This window comes from Vigna radiata, chromosome 7, assembly GCF_000741045.1.
Source record: "Vigna radiata var. radiata cultivar VC1973A chromosome 7, Vradiata_ver6, whole genome shotgun sequence".
Lineage (NCBI taxonomy): Eukaryota > Viridiplantae > Streptophyta > Magnoliopsida > Fabales > Fabaceae > Vigna > Vigna radiata.
In genome coordinates this window covers 32,176,829-32,198,669 of record NC_028357.1, presented here as the reverse complement: position 1 = coordinate 32,198,669, position 21,841 = coordinate 32,176,829, and the positions used below count along the sequence as shown (strand labels likewise).

The 21,841-nt window shown below is 34.0% G+C and overlaps 3 protein-coding genes across 7 annotated transcripts; 1 reads left to right on the top strand and 2 right to left on the bottom strand.

Annotated features, from left to right (window-relative positions):
- Positions 1-1,448: 1,448 nt before the first annotated feature.
- Positions 1,449-3,944, bottom strand: LOC106769235 (exocyst complex component EXO70B1). The gene has a single exon (XM_014654764.2). It carries the CDS (start codon positions 3,752-3,754, stop codon positions 1,766-1,768), a length of 1,989 nt encoding a protein of 662 aa, XP_014510250.1. The 5' UTR covers positions 3,755-3,944; the 3' UTR covers positions 1,449-1,765.
- Positions 3,945-8,951: 5,007 nt separating this feature from the next.
- On the top strand, positions 8,952-16,620 carry LOC106768832 (pentatricopeptide repeat-containing protein At1g26460, mitochondrial). 5 transcript variants are annotated; one of them, XM_022783471.1, is made up of 7 exons: positions 8,952-9,727; positions 11,477-11,699; positions 12,064-12,543; positions 12,871-13,077; positions 13,822-13,959; positions 14,042-14,230; positions 16,498-16,620. In XM_022783471.1, the coding sequence occupies exons 1-6, from the start codon at positions 9,159-9,161 to the stop codon at positions 14,225-14,227; spliced, it is 1,803 nt and encodes a 600-aa protein (XP_022639192.1). In that variant the 5' UTR covers positions 8,952-9,158; the 3' UTR covers positions 14,228-14,230; positions 16,498-16,620. The 5 variants fall into 5 exon arrangements, with proteins under 5 accessions (XP_022639192.1, XP_022639191.1, XP_014509670.1 ...); XM_022783470.1 differs by lacking the exon at positions 16,498-16,620 and adding an exon at positions 14,946-15,084; XM_014654184.2 differs by lacking the exon at positions 16,498-16,620 and adding an exon at positions 14,686-15,084.
- LOC106765430 (probable inactive purple acid phosphatase 27) lies at positions 16,321-21,628 on the bottom strand. The gene is made up of 12 exons (XM_014650052.2): positions 21,145-21,628; positions 20,718-20,809; positions 20,477-20,546; positions 20,262-20,384; positions 20,060-20,152; positions 19,689-19,818; positions 18,845-18,926; positions 18,620-18,752; positions 18,324-18,529; positions 18,105-18,230; positions 17,010-17,319; positions 16,321-16,775 (listed from the first exon to the last, which is right to left on the bottom strand). Exons 1-12 carry the CDS (start codon positions 21,349-21,351, stop codon positions 16,470-16,472), a joined length of 1,878 nt encoding a protein of 625 aa, XP_014505538.1. The 5' UTR covers positions 21,352-21,628; the 3' UTR covers positions 16,321-16,469.
- Between the last annotated feature and the right edge of the window lie 213 nt (positions 21,629-21,841).

The following is a 21,841-nucleotide window of genomic DNA, read 5'->3' as shown; positions in this document are numbered from 1 at the left end:
TGGAGCATACAGAACCGTAATAACTGGTGACTAAGTAAACGGATAGTTTGTAACCAATCTCAGTGAAACAAACTCATTCGTCTTGAGGTTGATTTGAAGCTTCTGTGGTTTGTGATTCTCTTACCCAACAAATTCAATAGTTGGGACTTCTTGTTTTGCACCGTCGTGTTTGACGTAATAAGTTGACAAAAACAGAGAAAAGTTTGACGCACGAGAAGATAACTAACTATATTGTGGAAAAGTTGCATTGAAACTATCCCTCCCCTTCCAATCCTTTTCAAGCCAGACTCTTGAGTGAATGGTACCACAACAAAAAGGAAAATAAAATTATAAACTGTTAATTAAAAAAAAAGGATACACGAATACTGTTAGAATCATACGCGTTTAGTTGTTTATTTTTTAAACGCACCTTATAATCTAAAGAAAAAAGCTACATACTAAATAAGAACAAATAAAAAAGTATGATACTTCATGTTGTTAATATATTTTACAGAAGTTTATATGTATAGATTTAATGATTCTTTATCCATAAATAAATGATGAGAAAATCGTATATGAAATTAGTCAAATCCTACTCCTTTCATCACTTACCAATATAGACTTGGTCCGAATGATACCGCATCAATGACGCGCGGAAAATGATGAAAAAACTAAATAACGTAGCGTTAACGTTTCCCCGTGATACGTTGAACAAATTAAGACACAACTCTGTTGCTGCTAAAGGTGACTAGTGGCTTGGCTAAGATGTGGACAGGTAGATACGCCATCACCATATCATGCCTCCTCAGTTCTCATAGTGTAGAGTTTCTTACCCAGATCATGAGTCCAACAAAACAGAAACAGAACCATTTCTTTCATCACAGAAAACATGTTACATCAATTTAATGCATAATTCATACATCAAAGAATATGGTAGGCACCGAAGCCTTTCCTTTTTATTTTCCTAAATGAAAATGCAGATGCAATGAGCGTACAATAATCTCTAGCTGGAAAAACCGCAGGCAAACATGGCAAGACTTCCTAGTCAATATGATATACCTTTCTACACAAGGTAAAAGCAAAGTAGCATATCGGCATGACCGGAGCTACGAATTATGATTTGAATGAAGCCCGTCCCAAGTATTGCTTCAAAAGGGGTAAAATCGCAGCATCTTAAAGTGCTTTCAGGTGTTGGAAGATAGTGACATAAAAATGAACAGATCATCCAGGTATTAAATAATTGCTAATGCATAAATTCCAACTATCAATCTTCTTGGATCATTGACAACATTATGCAAGCTTCCCATGAGCCACTTTATATTTCCTGAGTAGATCCAGTTACTACAACTACCTTATTATATTTCCTCAAATCGATTACCATCAGCTAAACATCATATAAAACTACCTGGTAAAAAAAAAATCAATGTCCTTTGATTATAAAAACAGCCGATAATCATGCAAACTGCAGATACGTAAACACACATGGTCTGAATTTATGATAGCTAATGAATGTACTGTTTGAACAAGTATAAACAACATAGATAACCTGTATGAGACACTATGTACAAAAGATATTACAGAATTCGCATGAAAAAAAAAAAAAAAAATCTTTTTTGGTTGTTGAGGGAGGGGCCCAGGAGAAGACTTGAATTTCACAAAAATCCCATTCTAACATTAAGACCTGTAAAATAAAGACCTATCCAAGTAGAAATACACATGACACAGGAAACCATTTTCAAGTAATCCTCATAAAATGAGTTCATCTGCTAAAAGATCTTATAATGTACTATGTACTTTTCCTTCTTATGTGATGCAATACAGCAGGGGATCCTTCAAATAAATCTAATAGATAGGTCTCTAGATCCTCTGGTGTATACTTGATGTATTTCCCCGCATGCCTTCCCTCTAACTGACTCCTAAACCTACCCACAAAAGAGCGATATGCAGGAATCACCTTCTCCGATATAGATATCCTCAGCTCCTCCCGAAGCTGATCGTCCGGGACCTTCCAAGCAGTCTGGACCCTATAAATTTCTTCAAAGCAGGCATTGAAGCTTTTGAACCTCTCCTTCAAAGCCATCTTCGACGCATTATTAGAGCTCCCTCCAATCCCTTCATCCTTCAAACAAGACAAGGCCCTGCTCCAAGAGGCTCTGAGATACCCTGTAGCATACTGCCGTATCTGACCACGTCGTTTCCGAATCCAATTATCCCCCAAGACCTTCCCAAGATCCGAGTCCTTCACTTTCCGCACTAGGTAATACAGGTTGTTCATCAAAAACACCTGCTGCATAGCACTATCTTCATAAAGCCTGGACTTCTCCTCAAGATTATACTCAAGCTCAGACATGAGCAACAGAATCCGCTGCCCCAAGGGCGACATGGCCTCCAACTGCGAACCATCACCACCAAGATCATTTTTAAACCGATGGAGATCCTCCTCGCTAATCTCCAGAAGCGAATCCATAGGGTCACCATAATCCACAAGCAACTTGAGGTAATTCATGACATAACGAGGCAAAGGGTGAACATCCCCAGTTATGACTGGTTTTTTGGAAGTTTCATTCCTAATACAATTCTCAAACTCAGCAAAAGTCCCTTTGGCAGCCTCACCAAGTCCACTCAGCACTCCATTGGCCTCACCAATCACAAACTCGTCCGAAACCATAGCCTGCAAATCAGGCATGGCATCCCTCAGAGCCTCATACATGTCCAAAATCCGAAACAGCTTCTCCGGCGAGCGCTTACAAATCGAAATAGCCTCGCCGAAATTCAGTAACTGCATAATACACCCCTTAGCAGTCTCATTGAAACAAATCTCCTTCAAGTCATCCAAATCCCCAAACAAACCATCACACAGCCTCTTCTCACCACTCAACAAAACCCCAACGACAACCTTCACAGCCTGAACCCAATTCTTCATCTTCTCATCCAAACTTCTCCACTCAACCCTCTGAACCTCTTCAATACTCAACCGCTCAACACCCAGAATGACTAAACATTCATCCAGAGCGTCGCGACGGACACTGCTATAAACCTGAAGACACTCTCTCTCATAACCAGACCTAACCATGCGATCGATAATTTGCCTGAGATCCTGAACCGCTTCGGGACGCACCAAATCGACGAACAAATCGTCGCCGAGACTCGCGCCTCTCTCATGGAAGCGACTCGAGCCGACCTCACCGAAGCTCTCTAGGGTATCGTCGATGGCGCCGTCGTGCGAGCCGAACGAGAGCGAAACCCTCCTGATCGAACCGTAGCGGCTCACGGCGTCGAGCGGGATCGTGTTGCAAATCAGCACGTGCCGCATCTCGTCCTCCAGTCGAGACATCGCGAGCTGAATCGCGTTCTCCGCCCGGTCCACGATGGCGGGCCCTGTGCGCCCCACGGCGGAGGACGGTGGCGCGATCGAAAACTGCTCCATCCAGTGGATGATCTCATCAACCGCGGAAAAGTACTCCGCGGGATTGTTAGGAGGGTTGAAGAGAGAAGTGGATTGGCGCGAAGGCTCGTCGGAGAGGGATGCGTCGGCGAGAATCACTTTCTCCGCGGCTTCGAAGCGGTCGAGTTCTTCCTCTTCAGAGGATTTAGAATCGTCACCGTTTATTAGGTCGGAGATGCCGGATAGTCGGTTATCGAAGGTGGAGAAGATCAGAAGCATGTCTTCGCGATCCTCTTTGGCGGCTCTGAGGCTCTTCACGATCTGCTGAGCCGTGGCTAGGACGCGGTCATCTCCGCCAGCGCCGCCGCCAAGACTGGTGGTGGTGGCCATGTTTTCCTCCACCGAAACGGTTTTAGGGTTTTTCTATATTTATTTGTTCTGAGTTTTTTTTTTTTTTTTCGTGTGTGTGAGCGGAGAAGGGTTGGAGTGAAGAGTTTGGAGTCAGATAATTGTTGGAGTGAGAAGGGAAAGGGAAAAGGAAAAGGGAAAGGAAGATATGCTGGTGAGCATTATTCTCGGATATGTCAGAATTTTATTTATTTATATTTTTCATTTTTTCATTTTTCATTTTTCATTTTTTATTTTTTATTTTTGGTGTTGTTGCGGAGTGTTTGGGGAGACAGAAAATAAGGAAAGAAAAAACCAGTTTTAGCCGGCTTAGTTGGAGTTAGATGGTGAAGACCTTGCTAATCCCGCTGTGGACTTTTTGGGGTTTTTACAAAACAAACTACCCTTTTCAACCCTTCTCTAAATGGCTGCATAATTTCAATAATTAATTATAATTACATTTCTAAAAACTTATTTTAACAATACAGTGTGAAAACACATGTTTGAATCTAAAACAACTATATTGAAAGGTTTAACACTAATCTAATAAGGATGACTGTTAGAGAGGAAAATTTTGTTCAAAAATATAACCAGGAAAATAATATATTAATTTAGTTAAAAACAACTCAAATATAAACTTTCAACACTAATTTTTTTTCCTTTTTTTAATTTAGATATTTTTTATCTTATTTTCTGTCCTTTAAATAAATAGGAGTATAAAAATATTTTGTCTGAACCAGGATATCTCTCCTAATATGATTGATTGATTTGATGCAGATAATTTTTCTTCAAAGTTCCAATAACTTGTCATTAACTTAAATCGTTTTCATTCAAATGGCATTTTTTGCGACCTCAACAAAACAGATTTGGAAAATCATCCGGCATAAGTGGTATTAATGGGTTTAATTCGTTCCAGCTTAAATCAAGACTAAAAGTTATTATTAAAACCCGTTCATTCCTATTAATTTGATTTAAATTTTAAATTATTATTGGTCTACCCAAACTAAATTAATATTAATAAAACCTGCCTTTTTTTTCAGTTAACGAAAAATATTAAATTATATATATATATATATATATATATATATATATATATATATATATATATATATATATATATATATATATATATATATATATATNATATATATATATATATATATATATATATATATATAAATAGGTTTGTTAACGTGTGTATGCCTGTTTTTCAGTTAATACATTTTAACACTGTGTATGTGTATCGGATTATAGTAGACAAAAATGTCCTCATATATTATAGATTCTAAGTTTTAAAATCAACTATACTTAAATAATTTTCATTCTCAAAACTAAAAAAATATCTAAACCCTTACTCATCTCTCTGGTTCCTCACAATGCTTTCTCTTTCATCTCTTTCACTCAAACTTTTTCTCTATTATCCTATGGTAGATTTAACTGAAACAAAAATTAGAAATACTCAAGAGTTGAGTAATTGACATATTCACCTTCAGGCAAAGATTTATTCAAGATCTCTTCAATTTCATCATCTTCACTAACCTCTATAATTTCATCATATGTTGAATCGTCATCACCTTCAGGCCAATTATCAATTCCTTCTTATGTCATTATGCTTGTAAAAATTAGATAAAATTAGATAAGACAAAAGTTATAAAATGAAAATTCATTATAAAATCATTTTTGTAAGAAATTGTTTAATAGCGAGTGTTTATGATTTTTTCCAAGCGAATTACCAATTCCTTCATATGTCATTATCCTTGTGAAAATTATATAAGACAAAAATTATAAAATGAAAACTCATTATAAAATCATTTTTTTTGTAAGATATTGCTTAATAGTGTTTCTCGTTTTTTTTAATTAGGGCTAAATGACAGAAAAAAATGTTGAAGTGAGAGATTAAAGAGAAAGAATTGAGAGAGGAATGAGAAAGGTGAGTAAGGATTTAGGGTTTTTTTAGTTTTGAGAATGAAAATAATTGGCTTAATAGCACTAATGGTCCCTATTTTGGTTGGCAAAATTCCTTTTGGTCCCTATTTTTTTTTTCTGTTCAATGTAGTCCTAAAGATTGTAAATTTCGTTCAATCTAGTCCTTTTTGGAGACGCCGTTTAAATAGTTAACGGCAAAAACTCCAGCTGTGCAGAAAAGTGTTGATGTGGCATTTAACTGCCCACGTGGAGTCCGTACAGCCATAGTGAGGTAAAATCTGAAATAAAGCTAGGACCATTTCGAACACACTTAACGAAAATAGGGACTATCAAGGATATTAAGCCTTTCTTAAATGAAACCCAATTTTTAATGAGGGTGGATAGCCAAATTAGGGTTTGAGGTTTCTTTTTTTTTAGTTTTGAGAATGAAAATTATCGAAATATCCTTGACTTTAAAACTTAAAATCCATAATATACGAGAGTATTTTGGTCTACTAAACCCTCCCCCCCCCCCCACACATATATATACATATATGGGGTTTGCTAATTTACAATGATACATTTTTAGTAGAGTGTACAAAGTTTTAGGTTAGAAAAAAATTTCTATTAAAAAAAATTAACTTTAAATCCAAGAATATTTTAATAATTTTAAAATTTAATTTAAAATAAACAAATAAAAGGTAATTATTTATCATCGTAATTACTATCACGTGTATTAGTAGTTATTACCTTTTATTTTATTTTCTTAAATTAAACTTTAAAATATCTTTAAATTTAAAGTTAATTTCTTTTAACTTAAATGTATCAACTTAAAAAAATAACAAACCTCTATGACTAATTTGTTAACCATTATCTATGAAAACGTACTAGTCAAATTAAAAAGTAGTTGAAAATATTCTCAAAATAGATTAACCACAATTTTTAATTCTTTCTACTACAATTTTTATAAAGATTTATTATCATTTCCTTAATCAGTAGTTTTTGCCATAGGTTAAAATAAAAATTGAGTACTTAAAACAGAAGTAAACAGAATAATTGGTTTTGGAACAAATTCAAATTTAGAAACATTGAAATCCTGAAAATTGTGAAAGCAGAATTGAGAAAGTGCGTGATTTTTTGAAGACCGAGTTGATCGAGTCAAACAGATTAATTACTGAATTCATTAAAATATGCAAAGCAAAATGGATCTTGAGTTTTTAATTTAAGTATATTATAATTATTATTTTAACAATGAGTTGACCTTTGATTGATTGATTGAATGTTATTTCATCTCATTTTATTAATCAACCAACTTGCTGGTCAAGGGTCTATTTCAATCTCACCTTCACATTTTATTTTATTTTTCAATTTCTGGTACTATAATTTTGTTGATTTTTTAATATTATTTTTTCTAATCAGTTTATATCTATAATTTTTCTTTCATTTTATAAATTATATCTCATTTATTTATTTTTATTTAATATGCTAACTTTTTTCATTATTAATAGTAAAATTTTGCTTTTCTGTTCATTTCATTCTTATTTAAAATGAAAAAAATTCCTTAAGTGGAGGCCTTTTTAATTAATATATAATGTTAAATAATTCTTTCATGTTGATTATAACATATTTATTATGCTTTTAAAAATAATAAAAAACAAAGCAACCATTTGAAATCTTATCCGCTAACACATACATTTCCGGGCTTTGATTAATTTATTATTTTGAATTTTAATTCTTATTATATTTCATTCACTTCTTACTTCGATGAATATTGTTTGTTGTGATATTTTTCAATGAAAAATATACCTATTTAAAAGGATAGAAATATTAGTATGAGAATAAAAAAATAAGAGAAAAAGAGAAATTAATGGAAATAAATTTCACTTAGTTAATGAGAAACAGAAAAGAATAAGAAAGAAAAAAGAGTATAAATGTATAATATTAATATCAATTTATTGTACATTTATGATTAGTAATATGTTTCCGACAAAGTTATTGATTACAGTAAAAAAGTGTTACTGAATTTATTATGGATTTGAAAGTTTTATAATGTTCTAAGTATTTTCTTCTTCTTGGAAATGATGAGATTGACTTGAAAAATTTGAGAGAAAAAATAAAAAAAAGGTTTTGGGTTTAATTTTTCATTAATGAAATATTAAATTAACTTTTATCGACAAAAGAATATATAATTTCACTAACTATCATCATAATATTTTTATTTTTATATATGAATCATAAAAATTAATGTTTGAAAAAAAGTTTTTATTAATGTGAATTATTTATAAATACTATAAAATATAGATTACTGTGAAAATAATTTGACCAAGAATAAAATTTTCGTCGAGATCAAATTATTTTTTAGAACGATTTATCTACTTTTATATAAATAGAAAGTGATCAAATGTAAATAATACAGTAAAATCAACAAAATTTAGTAGAATAAATGCATATGACAATGTCAAAATTTAACACACTCCCACAAAAGTAATTCAATATATATCTCACTTAATTTAGGTTGATGTGTAATTTCTAACATATAAAATAAAAATGTAATTATTTAACCTTTTTTTTTTTTAATTTTCTTATTTATTATCTTAAATAATACATTAAAATGAGATATTATATATCCTTTTAATTTTTAAATATATATATATTTTTCTTTTTAATACCTTTACTTGTACTTGATAAAGTTATAACTGATATTATTGGTTTAATAAAATAAAAGTATTTGGTAAATATTTTTTCTAATTTAAAATGTTGACTTTAGCAGTGTCAAATGAGATAACGAAGTGATGATATAAGTAGCCAACTCCGACTCAATTTATTGCGATAAAATTTTGTTGTTATGGATAACATTATCACGACCTTAAATATTACCAAATATTATTTTTCTATTTACTTTGAGTGTTTAGTAGGAGTTCTAATCCACCATCGTTATTTATTACATTTTTTTTTTTAAATTCTTCCTTTAATATTACTTTATTTGTTATCTTATAAATACATCTTCAGACTAAAGTGATAAAAGTTTAACTAAGTGAACCTAAAAATTATAATTGCATAAACTATATTCTTTTCCATATAACTGAATTATATTTTATATAGAAATCATATAAATATGCATAGAATGTACTTAATCGGTGATTTTAATCGTCTATAATTAACTTTAACTAGTTTATAGCTTAGCTTATAAAAATAAACTTGCTTAATAAACAAGATCATTTTATATTTCTGCCCGAGTTTCTGCATTCTGCAGACTTTCCCTTCCCATGGGGCCTTAAAATGGGTGGGAGATAAAGAAGGAGGTGGAGGAAGAAACTATCCAAGAAGAGGTTGATTCTGCCCACCCAGCCCAACATACAAGCCGTATTTCCTCAAAAAAAAAAAAAAAGTACAGCAGTTTACCAATTTTACCCTCACCCCTTCCAGCCCACCAAATCTAAAACCCTGAAAGAAAACCCTAAATCGGAAAAACAGTCATTCTCTCTCACAGTCCACTCCAGTGATGGCGTCGCAAATGATCCTCTTCCGCACGCGTTCCCTTCTCTTCTCCAAGCCCTCTTCCCTCGTCAAAACCATATCCACATTCCCCTTCCTCTCGCAGGAGCCTCAGCTGACAGATCCCGCTCCTCTCCCTCCCAACCCCGCCTCCGGCAGCCCTCTCTACCACCAAAACTGGCGCACTCCTGTCCCCTACTCCCATTCCTCCGACCACGAGATCGCTCCCATCGGATTCTACAACCGCTCATCCTTCGATTCCTACGACCCTAAGGCACTACTCGACTTCTTCGGCGATTGCATGGCCTCCAACGAGTGGAACGAAGTCAAGAAAACCTTCGAGACCTGGGTCGGCGCCCTCGACAAGACCGGCAAGCCCAACCGTCCCGACGTCAACCTCTTCAACCACTACCTCCGCGCCAACCTCATGCTCGGCTCCTCACCCTCCGAACTTCTCGACCTCGTCGCTCAGATGGACGATTTCAATGTGAAGCCCAATACGGCGTCGTTTAACCTCGTCCTCAAAGCCATGTGCCAGGCCAACGAAACCGCCGCCGCGGAAAAATTGCTCCAACGGTTATTCTTCTAATCGCACTCGTTTCGTTGAATTGAAACCAATGAAGTTTTTGGACTACTACTAACTTTTCTTGTAAACACTTGTAGGATTAGAACAATTAAGAAACAAAAGTAAATTAAGTTTCTTTCTTACACGAGTGGAGCTTTTCTAAAGTACTGAAATTAACATGTGGATATTGGAGAGGTTTTGGGTTTGGTTATGGGAAAATTACTGTTTTGCAATGGCGTGTAATACTGCTTACCAGGCAAGAGCTAACAGTGCTAGAAGAGCTGCCAATGGTTTAACCATATATTACCTTAACTAATATTTACATGTTTAGTTAATTGTAATTGGATTGAAAAGAATTTGGTTAGGCGTTTTGAATTTTTTATTGTTAATCTTGGTGTAGCGGAGATCTCACACTTCTTAAAAGCCAAACTGTTACATGACAAAACTTTAGAAGTTGGAGTTGTGTTTAATTTCCATCTGATGTGAAATTCTAGCTTCATTGTCAACTCATAAAGAAAGATCAATCCATACACAGACAGAGTGGGTTCTATGTCATTTGATTTGATTTAATTTGAGGTGAGCCCACTCTTATCTAAATTTTACGAAGTTAGGCTCTGATGTAAGTTCATCTTATATTTTGAAGGAGTGTAAAGTTTGTGTTAATGTTGCTTAGGAAATCTCCAAGAAGATTCCTGTTGAACATTAAGATAACTGGGCATTAAGATGTGAATGCACACTTCAAGGGAGCTCAGAGAGAGGAGTAGACGATTCAATTGAAACAAGAAATTAAGAACTTGAATTAAATAAGCAAAAGATGAAGAGAAAAGATGGGTATAATAGGGAGTGGGAATGAGGCACGCCACTTGGGGTTGGACCAACCCAAGATTAAGTGGTGGTTGCTGCTCTTGAGCCAAGATTCAAGACGTAAGACTAAAAGCTAGAGCACTTTCAAAAGAGCAAGCTCACAATGGCTGAAATGTTAGTGTATATACTCAAAATTCCAACCCTTTACAAGTGGTGGAGGGGCTACCTTATGTAGGCATGAGTAGGGACCTCTTAGCAAAAATACAAAGTGTCTTTTTAGAAGGTATGGCAACCTAAAAACTAGGGCAACCTAGCATGACCTAGGTACCTCCTTGCTCTCCAAAGGATGAGACATACGACCTTGGCCATCTAGAAGGTCTATTGAGTCTCCTCTCCACTCCATGTGCCGCCTTAAGTGTTGGGCCAAGCTCCAATGCCCTTCATCCATCAAGGTGTCCTTAGCAAGCTTGGGGTGTCCAGGAGCAATCCTCATGTTGGGCTAGATTTTTCACCATCCAAAACTTCCAAAGGGAAACTCAACATTAAAAGAAGAGGTTCCAAAAGCAAACCTACAAAAACACAAGAGAAAATATAAGTCTAGAATTTATTCTAAGACAAAAACTAAATCAAATAAACAAAGAAGGCGAAGAAACTTCCCTCCAAAACTAGTTCATTTTCTCTAAGCACTTTCCGTTATCTTTGGTGGGGGTTAGGGGCTCATTAGGCTCTGTACTTCAAATGAAGTTTCCCACTCTCATCTGAATGGACCTCCCTTTTATTATTGAACAAAAACCACAGTTGAAATGCCAATAAGCAGACCAATGAGACTAACCACTTCAAAATAACTTTCATAGTGTGTAAGCTAAATTTGTCTGTGGTATTTGTACAAGTAATCGAGCACAATTACATTTTTTCTTTATATATAAAGTTTTTCTTTGTTATTATGATATTATTAGGATGCTGCAGACAGGAAATGATACTCTCCCTGATGACCAATCATACGACTTGCTCATTGGAATGCTCTTTTCCACAGACCAGATTGATTCTGCGTTCAAATATATAGATCAAATTTTGAAATCTGGTAACGTCTTGTCAATGAAGGTATTTATGAACTGTGTACGGAGATGTCTCAGTAAGGGAAGGCTTGATACATTGGTGACAATAATTGAAAGGTGCAGGGTGAGTGATTAGCCTTGTTGATGCTTAATAAACTGTCTAAATTGTTATTTTGTCCCTATATTTCAGAAAACCTGTAATTTTGGTTCAATCCTTAAATTTCTATACATTTATTTCATTTTTAATTTTAATTAATTAATTTATATGATACCTGAAATGATTATGACAAGTTTAGGGTTCAATTAAATTGAAATGAAACGTATCTGAAATTGAAATGAAACGTGTCTAAAATTGGGGACTTAAATTTTAGAGGAAATATTAAAGGGAGACCAAAATTGCAGTTTAGCCATAAATTTGTCTTTAACAGGTTGACTACTAACTTGATGTTTCTTCTGTTAATGTTCTCAAATCTCTTTGTTATTTCCAGGCATCAGATGTAAACAAAGCTCTCTGCCCCAACTGGGACTTGTGCAATTTTATTATTGAAACTGCAACTCGGGAGGATAATAGCAAACTAGCTTTTTATGGCCTGGAGTATATGGCTAGATGGATTGTAAAGGCTGAACGTCAAAGAGCCCCTATATTTTTGTCTGTAGATGAAGGTTTAGTTCTGTCAGCAATTTTGACTGCTGGTAGAACCTATGATTCTGAGTTGCTAGGGGCATCATGGGCTGTGTTGGACCGCTCACTGCGTAAAAAGAAAGCCCCTAATCCTGAGTCATACCTAGGGAAGATATATGCCCTTGCATCAATGGGAAATCTGCAAAAGGCTTTTAGTACTCTGAATGAGTATGAATTGGCTTATGGAGACGCGGGTGAAGAAGCTGAAGAACTTTTCTGCCCCTTTACCTCGTTACATCCATTGGTTTTGGCATGCTCTAAGAAGGGTTTTGAGACTCTAGATAATGTATATCTTTCTCTGTTGAACAAAATATTTAATAGTACCAAAACTTTCACATTTGTTACCAATCCAATCCTTTGTGATGCATGGCATTTTTATTGAATTCACTAATTTTAATATTTACAAGTTTTCATGTGGAAATGGATGATACAATTTCTATTTTTGACAATATATTTGAAAAAGCTTCTATGTCGCCGTGACATATGTTACATTTATAAAATGTCATTTCTACTGTTGACATATTTGCAGCATAGATTGAATTTTTGCCATGATCTATGCAGTTTTTACTAATGTTGCATTCAGCTTCATCTAATCATGCTCTGTTCTATTTAGGTTTATTTTCAACTGGAGAATTTAAATCATGCCGAGCGTCCTTATAAATCTGTTGCTGCACTAAACTGCGTCATTTTAGGATGTGCAAACATATGGGACCTTGATCGAGCTTATCAAACTTTTGAGTCAATTGGATCTACTTTTGGGTTGAGCCCTGATATTCATTCATACAATGGGCTGATATGTGCCTTTGGGAAGCTCAAGAAGGTGATGATTCCTTCTCCCAACCCACTATATATGTATCTTTTTGCTCATCCTCTTCACTGCTTTCATAGATCCCACCTTGAGAAAGCATGCGTTAGACATTAAATCTGTTTTCCAAGCTTTGATGCATGATATTTGACATTTATTACCTCTATCTCTTTTTATAGACGTCTTTTTGAGAAATTTGTTCGTCCCTTTCTATAGAACCCCTTTCACATTGTCTTTTTGAATGATCTTTTCTTATAAAAAATACCCTTGATTACTTTCAACTTTTATTCAATAAACAAAACCTTTTTTCTCTCTGGTATGAGGATTGAGAAAGATGACTAGCCACAAGAATGTCTAGTTTAGCTGTTAGGAAATGAGTAGAAAGATTGAGATGAGGTGTCACAATATTTGCAAGGGAAAACCTTTTTTCAAATTTAATGCCATTGTCTTTATGAACCAACTTTTTGAAGTCCGATGTTTCAGTTAAAATGCTCGTGTGTGTGTGTATATATATATAGGTACTATATCGGTGGCACTCAATTTGGCTTTTCTTTGTTTCAATTGTTTTGGGATAGCATAGGATAACAGGAATGGATGCAAATGTTAGGTTGGAAGCCGATGTAGGATTGGACACATTTTTTTTTCTTTTTTTTTGCTTAGTTACTATGTCTACAGGCTTTCAAAAAATTGTGCACTACAGCAAGATATGGTATGTCAAACAAAGAACACTCTCTTATCTCTTTAATTATCTTGTGGCAGACACAGGAAGCTTCAAAAGTGTTTGAGCACCTTGTGAGTCTGGGTCTCAAGCCTAATGCAAAATCATATTCCCTGCTAATTGAGGCCCACCTGATTAACCGGGATGTCAAATCTGCTCTTGCAGTGATTGATGATATGGTATCTACACTGTTCTTTTTTCTTTAAAAAATGTATATATTTGCCAGCAAAGGTCATTGATGCATATCAAATTCCTTGGCAGATGTCTGCTGGATTTGAACCGTCAAAATCGATTCTGAAAAAGGTCAGACGGCGATGCATGAGAGAAATGGACTACGAAAGTGATGACCGAGTACAATCACTGGCAAATTCCTTGAATTATAGATTGGGTTCAGAAAGCCGAGGGGACATTCTCTTTAATCTTGACTACAGTGGGGGTTATGCTTGAATGGTAAGTTTTGGCAATTTATGATAAATTGACACTTACAAGATTATTTGATTTTGGAATTTCTTTGTTTTCAATTCACATTTTCACTGTTTCCTGTATAAAATGTATTTTTTTTTAATCATTTTCACTATCACGCAAACTTTTGAAATTAGGAAACCAAGTGGAAATAAAAACAAAAATGAAAAACTCAATTCAAATGGACCCATATTTTACTTAGAGTGAAAATATTTACTTTCAGAATGCAGTATTCACACTAATGCACTTCAGTTTACTAATAAAGGAGTGTCTAAAACTATTGTTTGTTTTTCTCCTTGGATAACCTAACAGTAGAATGTTGTTTAGCACTGAACCCACTCTTCATATTTGATATTATATAGATGTTTTTGGGCAGGTGCATTGTATTTGATGTCCCAATGAATTATTGGAATTATTTGACATACCTTTTATTGCATCCATAGCCAAGGGAATCACTGTACATAAGTGGATGCTGTTCTGGTTGCCGGGCCAGGATAACACATAACTCGGCACACCCTCTATTTTTTTATCTGTGTTTGTGAAGTGGAGGGAGATTATTGATGATGGCATTAGGTTTCCTAGTGAAAACCCGAAGCAGTGACTAATCCAATTTTAGTAGAGAGGATATAATCAAGGTGGACCCTTCTCTTTGGTTTTCTTTATTTCTGGTTTTTTGACACTACCTATATTTTTGACGACCTAGTGTGGCATTCACTAAAAGCTGCAAGGATTTGGAGACTCTATTTATGGTGCAATGGCTGTACTAAATTCTACTGCAAATAATGGGAACATTTTCAATACAAACTCTCCATTTGATGATGTCTAAATTAACTTGAGATAAATGCCTTTGTATAGAGAATGCTTTGCTTGGATGTTATGTTTAATTGAACAAAGATAAAAGAGAAGTGGATAAGTGTAGTGCGTTGTGAACCGAATTTTTAAGCACCCACTTCTAAAGTATTATTTAAGATTAGATACAAACATATTAGACTCAAGAAAAATAACTACTTATGACTAAATGCTGTCTTCGATTATAATTATATATTTTTAAGCAATGAAACTAAATATTCTGAAGAATTTTAAAATAAATCGTTATTTTAGTATTTGTTGTTACTGTACCATGATTACATTTGTTTGACGTTTTTGTTTTTATAAGTAATATCTTAATGTTTTTTATCGTAATATTTAAATTCTATTTTTGAATGAAGATACTTTACATTCTATCTTAATATTAGTTTTACATTCTATCTTAAAACTAAAGTATTTGGTTAATATTTTATCTAATTTAAAATGTTGACTGGAACCGTTTTAAATGAGATGATGAAGTGATGATACAAGTAGCCGACTTCAACTCAATTTATTGCGATAAAGTTTTGTTATGGATAACATTATCATGACTTGAAATAATACCAAATCTTGTAACTAATTATTATTTTTCTATTTACTTTGAGTGTTTTAGTAGGAGTTCTCGTCCACCATCGTTTATTGATTATATTTTTTTTATGAAATTCTTCCTTTAATATTACTTTATTTGTTATCTTATAAATACATCTTCAGACTAAAATGATAAAATTTTAACTAATCGAACCTAAAAATTATAATTGCTAAACTATATTCTTTTCCATATAATTAAATTGTATTTTATGTAGAAATCATATAATATTCATAGAATGTAAATCGGTGAATTTAATCGTTTATAATCCAGTTTAACTAGTTTATAGCTTAGCTTGTAAAAATAAACTTGCTTAATAAACAATATCATTTTATATTACCAGTTTCTTTATAGGAATTTTATGTTTACCAGTTATTTGAATAATTAATCATATCTAATATTTCTAATTAAATAAGTTAATTTAGCTTTCAATAAAAAAAATTAATTTCGAGGTTTCAACTGTTTTACTTAACATTTTTAATGTAGATAAAAACAAAGATCTATAGACCTCTTAAAACTTCTAACAATAATAAAAATATAAATACAAAAACACTATTCTTTTTTACTTTTTAGAAACTTTCTTCAACACTATTTTTCACTCAGAATTTCTCTATGACTATGAAGATGTTCTTCTCACCAAGATTGCTTGTGGTTCCATTGTACTTCACTTAGTATATTTATAGAGGAGTTTCCCCTTGACAGTTCATAAAGTTGAAAGAAAAAACATTAGAAAATGTTATGACTTAATTTTTGAAGAAAGAAAAGACATTAGAACTTGCATGTGTGTAAAGCAGTTCAAGTTGCTGAAGTGGTTGCTTCGCAGGCATCATGCACACAGGCTAAGACATCTTTATAATCCCTTGAAACGGTGAAAGAATCGTAGACCTTTCCATCACTGCTTTTCTTGTATTCAAAGAGGAGAGATGAATGATTGAATGCTGTCAACTTTACAAACCCAAAGTCATAGTCTCTGTAAAGACTCCACTTTGGGATTACTTTACTGAAATCTGACAAGTGGCTTCCTGCACCTCCAGCAACAACATGAATTGTTCCATTTACAACTCCAGAATACTGAGACCTTTCATCATTCACACATTGATTCTGCATATGGGTTTTGTTCATGAAAACATTGGCATTATTATTGTAACATAGTAACAGCAGTTAAATTTTACAAAATCAATGAATCAACCATCCATTACCATTTCAATAATTTGATGAGGCTATAAAAGCAAACCATGAAAGCATACAATGAAAGTAACAAATCATTAACTTTTCAACTGTGCAAGTTAGTTTGGATTTAAATAAAGTCATGACATATTAGGCTATTATATTTACCTGATATATGGGGCATGTCCTTTCGTAGTTATGGACATGACCATAAAATGCAATATCTACTTTATATTTCTGCCAGAGTTTCTGCAGACTTTCCCTTCCCATGGGCTCTTCAAATGAACCCTCCATGGCATACCAAGAATCAGAAGAATATCCAAGCACACGATGGGCCACAAAAATCAACCAGGGTTGTTTCTGTCTGTCTACTGTTGCAAGGCAATGCTCAATGAATTTGTATTGTTCTGTTCCTTCTCTCCAATCATGTTCACTGTCAGCTATGCAGAAGTGGAACATGCCATAATCCGTCGCGTACCTAAATATTCAGAATCTCATTTTTTATATATATCAAACACGAAAAATAATTACAATTCATCCTTAGAATCACAGACTACACTCTTTTGTATATAACTCAGTTGTTCACTTTAGAATATCAGAAGTAAAACATTCCTATGTCATGAGTCATTTTATGAAAACCTCTCTCACCGACTTTAAATTAAGGTTTAAACCTTTTTTGGTCCTTAAGTTATGAGCGGATGTTCAGTTTAGTCTCCACTTTTAAAAATATAAACCTTTGATTCCTAAGTTATAAAAAATGTATCAAATGAGTCATTTTTTGATGTTCATGGTCAAAGTACAAAGAGCAATCTAAAGTGCTCTTATTATTAAGAAACAAATCAGAGCAATCTAAAGATGTAGCAGTTGTTAAGAAACAATCAAAAACAGTATTTCAAGTTAAAAAAGGACTCATTTGATACATTTTTTTATAACTTAGGGACCAAATATTTACATTTTTAAAAACGGGAACTAAACTGAACATCTGCTTATAACTTAGGATAAAAAGAAGTTTAAACCTTAAATTAATTCAATTCGACCAGCTTGGTAACATAAAACACATTCATCTAAAACATAATTAAATTTAGTAGTGATATGTGCAACATCATTCTTATAATTATCCATAAAAGTTCACACTGGTGCGTTTCAATTAGCTTATAATGCAATCAAAATAGTTTTGCAATCAGTATAGTACTAACAGAGCTTTTGATAAAAGAAGAAGATTTTCCTTAAAATTTGATTTGTTTTTCATGGAACTGAGTGTACCAAAAGTTTGCTCTGTTGTCTGCTGGAACAAAAAACATGTTCTGGGCCAAAACTCCACATTCGCCACCTGAATCTGTAGTGTCATAAAAGGATCCTGTGTTGGGCCAATCACGTTCGTGATTACCACTGCAGGATTATCAGACAATTCTAGTTCAATATATGAGTAACACTTGAATCTAATTTACTTGCAAATACAAGTTGTGGACAATAAGACAAAACCTGGCAATCATGTAAGGTACTGTTGATGCAATTGGTTCCACTTGAGCAGTGAATTGGTCCCACTGCGAGATGTATCCGTTTGCATAAGTTATATCTCCTATGTGGAAAACAATGTCAATATTTTCTAAATCCTTGATGAGCTGGTCAGTGGTGTTAAGCGAACCAGGTTGATAGGCATTATACTCATTTGAACCATCACGCTCGGCCTGAAACAAAATGAAAGGAAAACCAATGTTTTTATCGGTAACCAATACTACACTTCTTTATATACATTTTATTTTGAAAATTAACACTACCTTTCCCATGTCACCAAATATGATAACACGTTGCAGTGAGTCCTGTCCAGGATAAGGTGATGACTTAAATGAATATTTCTTGCTCCAAATATAAGAACCGTTAGACAGTAGATGCCCTAATCGATAGGTATACCTGAAGCGATATATAAATTTTTAAGAATTTCAGAACAAATCTTTCTAGTTCCTTATTGTGTTATAAAAAGAAATGGATATCTGAATGCATACACTAAGTTTGGCCAAAGATTTTTTAGAAAACTTGTATGTATGAAACCAGGGTCACGCCAGCCAACAGTTCGTGCAGGTGAACCTGCAAGTGAGAATAACCAAAGAACCACATTATGAAGCTATACGAAAAGCCAAAGAAGATCCATTTTCAAAAGAATAAGATGCAGCAATCTGGATATGAGTTTCCAACATATAACTAAGACAAAATTAACATTTAATTGCTTCCACTTGCAGAAGAATTACAACTCTTTTGGTAGTAAGCTTTTGGTGACGTGATGAAATGTAGCAAATTGTTCAGAAATAATGAAAAGTGAGATTTGATGGCTATTGAAACAGGAAAATCATTACTGGTTACGGACTTAAGCTTGCAGAAAAATACATGATGCTACTCTAGTATAATTTTCAGAAATAGAAGCTTGTTCTCATTAGTGTGTTTTCAAGATCCCTTATGAGGAGAATTATAGAAGGGGCAGCAGAGAATAAACCATCAGATTTCAGTTTATTCAGTTTCAAAACCCATGCTTTGCACGGTCAAGGTTCAAGGTGAAAAAACAAGCTAATTTTAATAAAAATGCAGATCAAAAGAGAGAAAGAAAGAATGACAAAACAGGGCGTAAAAAAGTTTGACACGATGCTGCATAAGTCCAACTCTGGACAGTTTTTATATAACTAGATTATAGATTAATGCTCATGATGGTTCCTAGTAAGGGTTTAGACAATATACATTATGCTAAGCAAAAAATCATTTTGCAGCTAGGTTTCTGGAAAATATTAACTGGATCAGACCAGCACGCAGTAGTACAAAAAGGGTTGTGCGATGGCATTACTACCAAATAAACCATACCACACATGCTGTTACGACCAAATGTCAATGTTCCGGCAGGAGATTGCACTGGTGTTTTACCCTCAGAACCCCACTCAACAAACGGTATAGCTTCATTTATGTGATATCCACTAGTCCAGGTAACTGTCATCTGCATAAGACAGGCCGAATAATTCTGAAATCACTTCGTAGTGGTAATAGTGTTTCCAGAGTGCGAAAGAAAAGAAAATAGCATCAATTCCTATTTCCATAATATCATGTTAAATTATCAATTTTAATGAGATCATTCATCATTGGAGGGTTAAGCTCAAAATCTATTAAATCTATACATGTTGCGTTAGGATACTGAAGCAAAGCCATAATAGGAGAAATCATATGAAGGATAAACTTACTTCATCCCAAGACTTCCCCTGAGCAAGTCGTGGATATAGAGGCACCTTAGGATTGACAAATGATATGAAATTGGAAACTGCCACAAGCTTAGGCTGCATTGTTCAATCAGATGACTCCAAGTCAGCCAAAAAATCATATACATTTAGTAAGAATGGGAGGGAGATAACAGATATAAGAACAGCTGAAAGGGTCTGTAAGTACATTTAATAGTCCTCCTGAAAATAGAGCAAACGAGAAATCTGCACGTTGATTGATCAACTGGAACTTCAAAGAACCTTTTCCTGTCTTTGTATAGTGTGAGTTGGAGTAATTCAAAAACTGGAACTGGTACAAAGTTTGAAACAAACAACATGAGAAATGCATCACTTAGAAAATAAATCCAAACTTTAATTCAATCAGAGATCTATGACACATACCTTAACCGGGGCTGAGCATATGTACGGAATCTCTTCTCTTGGATCACTCACAGGTGGACATGTTGATGAACTGTCATAAGAAAATAAGACTCTCTTTGAGTTCTTCTAAAAACAATTATAAGCACAGGCTTTTGACATAACTAGATTTGAAAAATTTCAGTTATTGAGGAGCAGTGCTTGGTAAAGTTCAGAGTTGAGTTCCAACTTCTATGCAATATTCAATATAAAGTGTAATTATTACTTGAGCTTTGCAGGAGAGAAAACTCCAACCCAATCATCTGCAGATGGTTCAGGGTAATCAATATCTACTGTCACCCATTGGGTATCCTCACCCTGAAATCATACACATCAAAGTCCAATGAGTAAACTTAAAGACAGCAGAAATTAAATGGTTGGAAATTTCACATTCAACCAATCTAAATGGCTTATAATTTTCTTCATAAATTGAACTTAATAGACTTTAATTACCCCACCTTTTTATCTATCATATTATGATAAAAACAAAAATGTATTCACAACCTATACTACACTTGTTGACCTTCCTCTTTCTTGCATTAACTTTCAAATGTTCAGTGAAATTTAATACAAATTGTATTTATCGTGAAAAAAAGTTGTATTCTTGACAGTCCTCTTGCTAAATTAGCGAAGTTTAAGGAAAATGTCGGTACCTTCGTACCAAGAAGCGACGGTGTGGCAGTGATGGAAGCGGCAGAATGGAGAGACACAACAGCTTTATCAATGGCAATCTTGGAGAGTGGTTGGTCCCCAAAACCATGAATATGAGCAAAACAAAAAACGATGTTGAAGCTCACCAACCACGCCACCACCGCTACCATATTCATCATGTTAAGGAACCCTTCTGCCCTCATCTTCATGTGCTATTATCTGTTATGACAAATTCAAGAAGAGATCGAATAAATAAGTTATATTCTGTTTGGATAACAGAATCTTCCACTTTGACTTTCTTCTATTTTGTGTTTGGTTTACTCAACTCTCTCTAACATGCTTTTGGCAGTAGAAAGAGTAAGTAAGAACTTGATGGTGTCATTATTGCAGCATACAGTCTACGAGGAGGGAAGACCTGAAGAGATGATGTGAATGAACATTAATTTCTTCCGACACCCTTTTAAGTCAACAATTTATCACCACTGACATGTTTGTTTTTTTTCTTAATCCAATTATTCTGCCGAATCTCCGTCACGGACATTGGTATGTTCAAAATATTCAATGAATTGTAAATATTTTATGGATATTTTTATGAAACATCACCTCAATCTAAATAAAAATTTTAACATTTTACAATAAATTTATGAGTTTTTATTTTCTTATTTTTATTTAACGTACAATTTAAACATATTCTTAAAT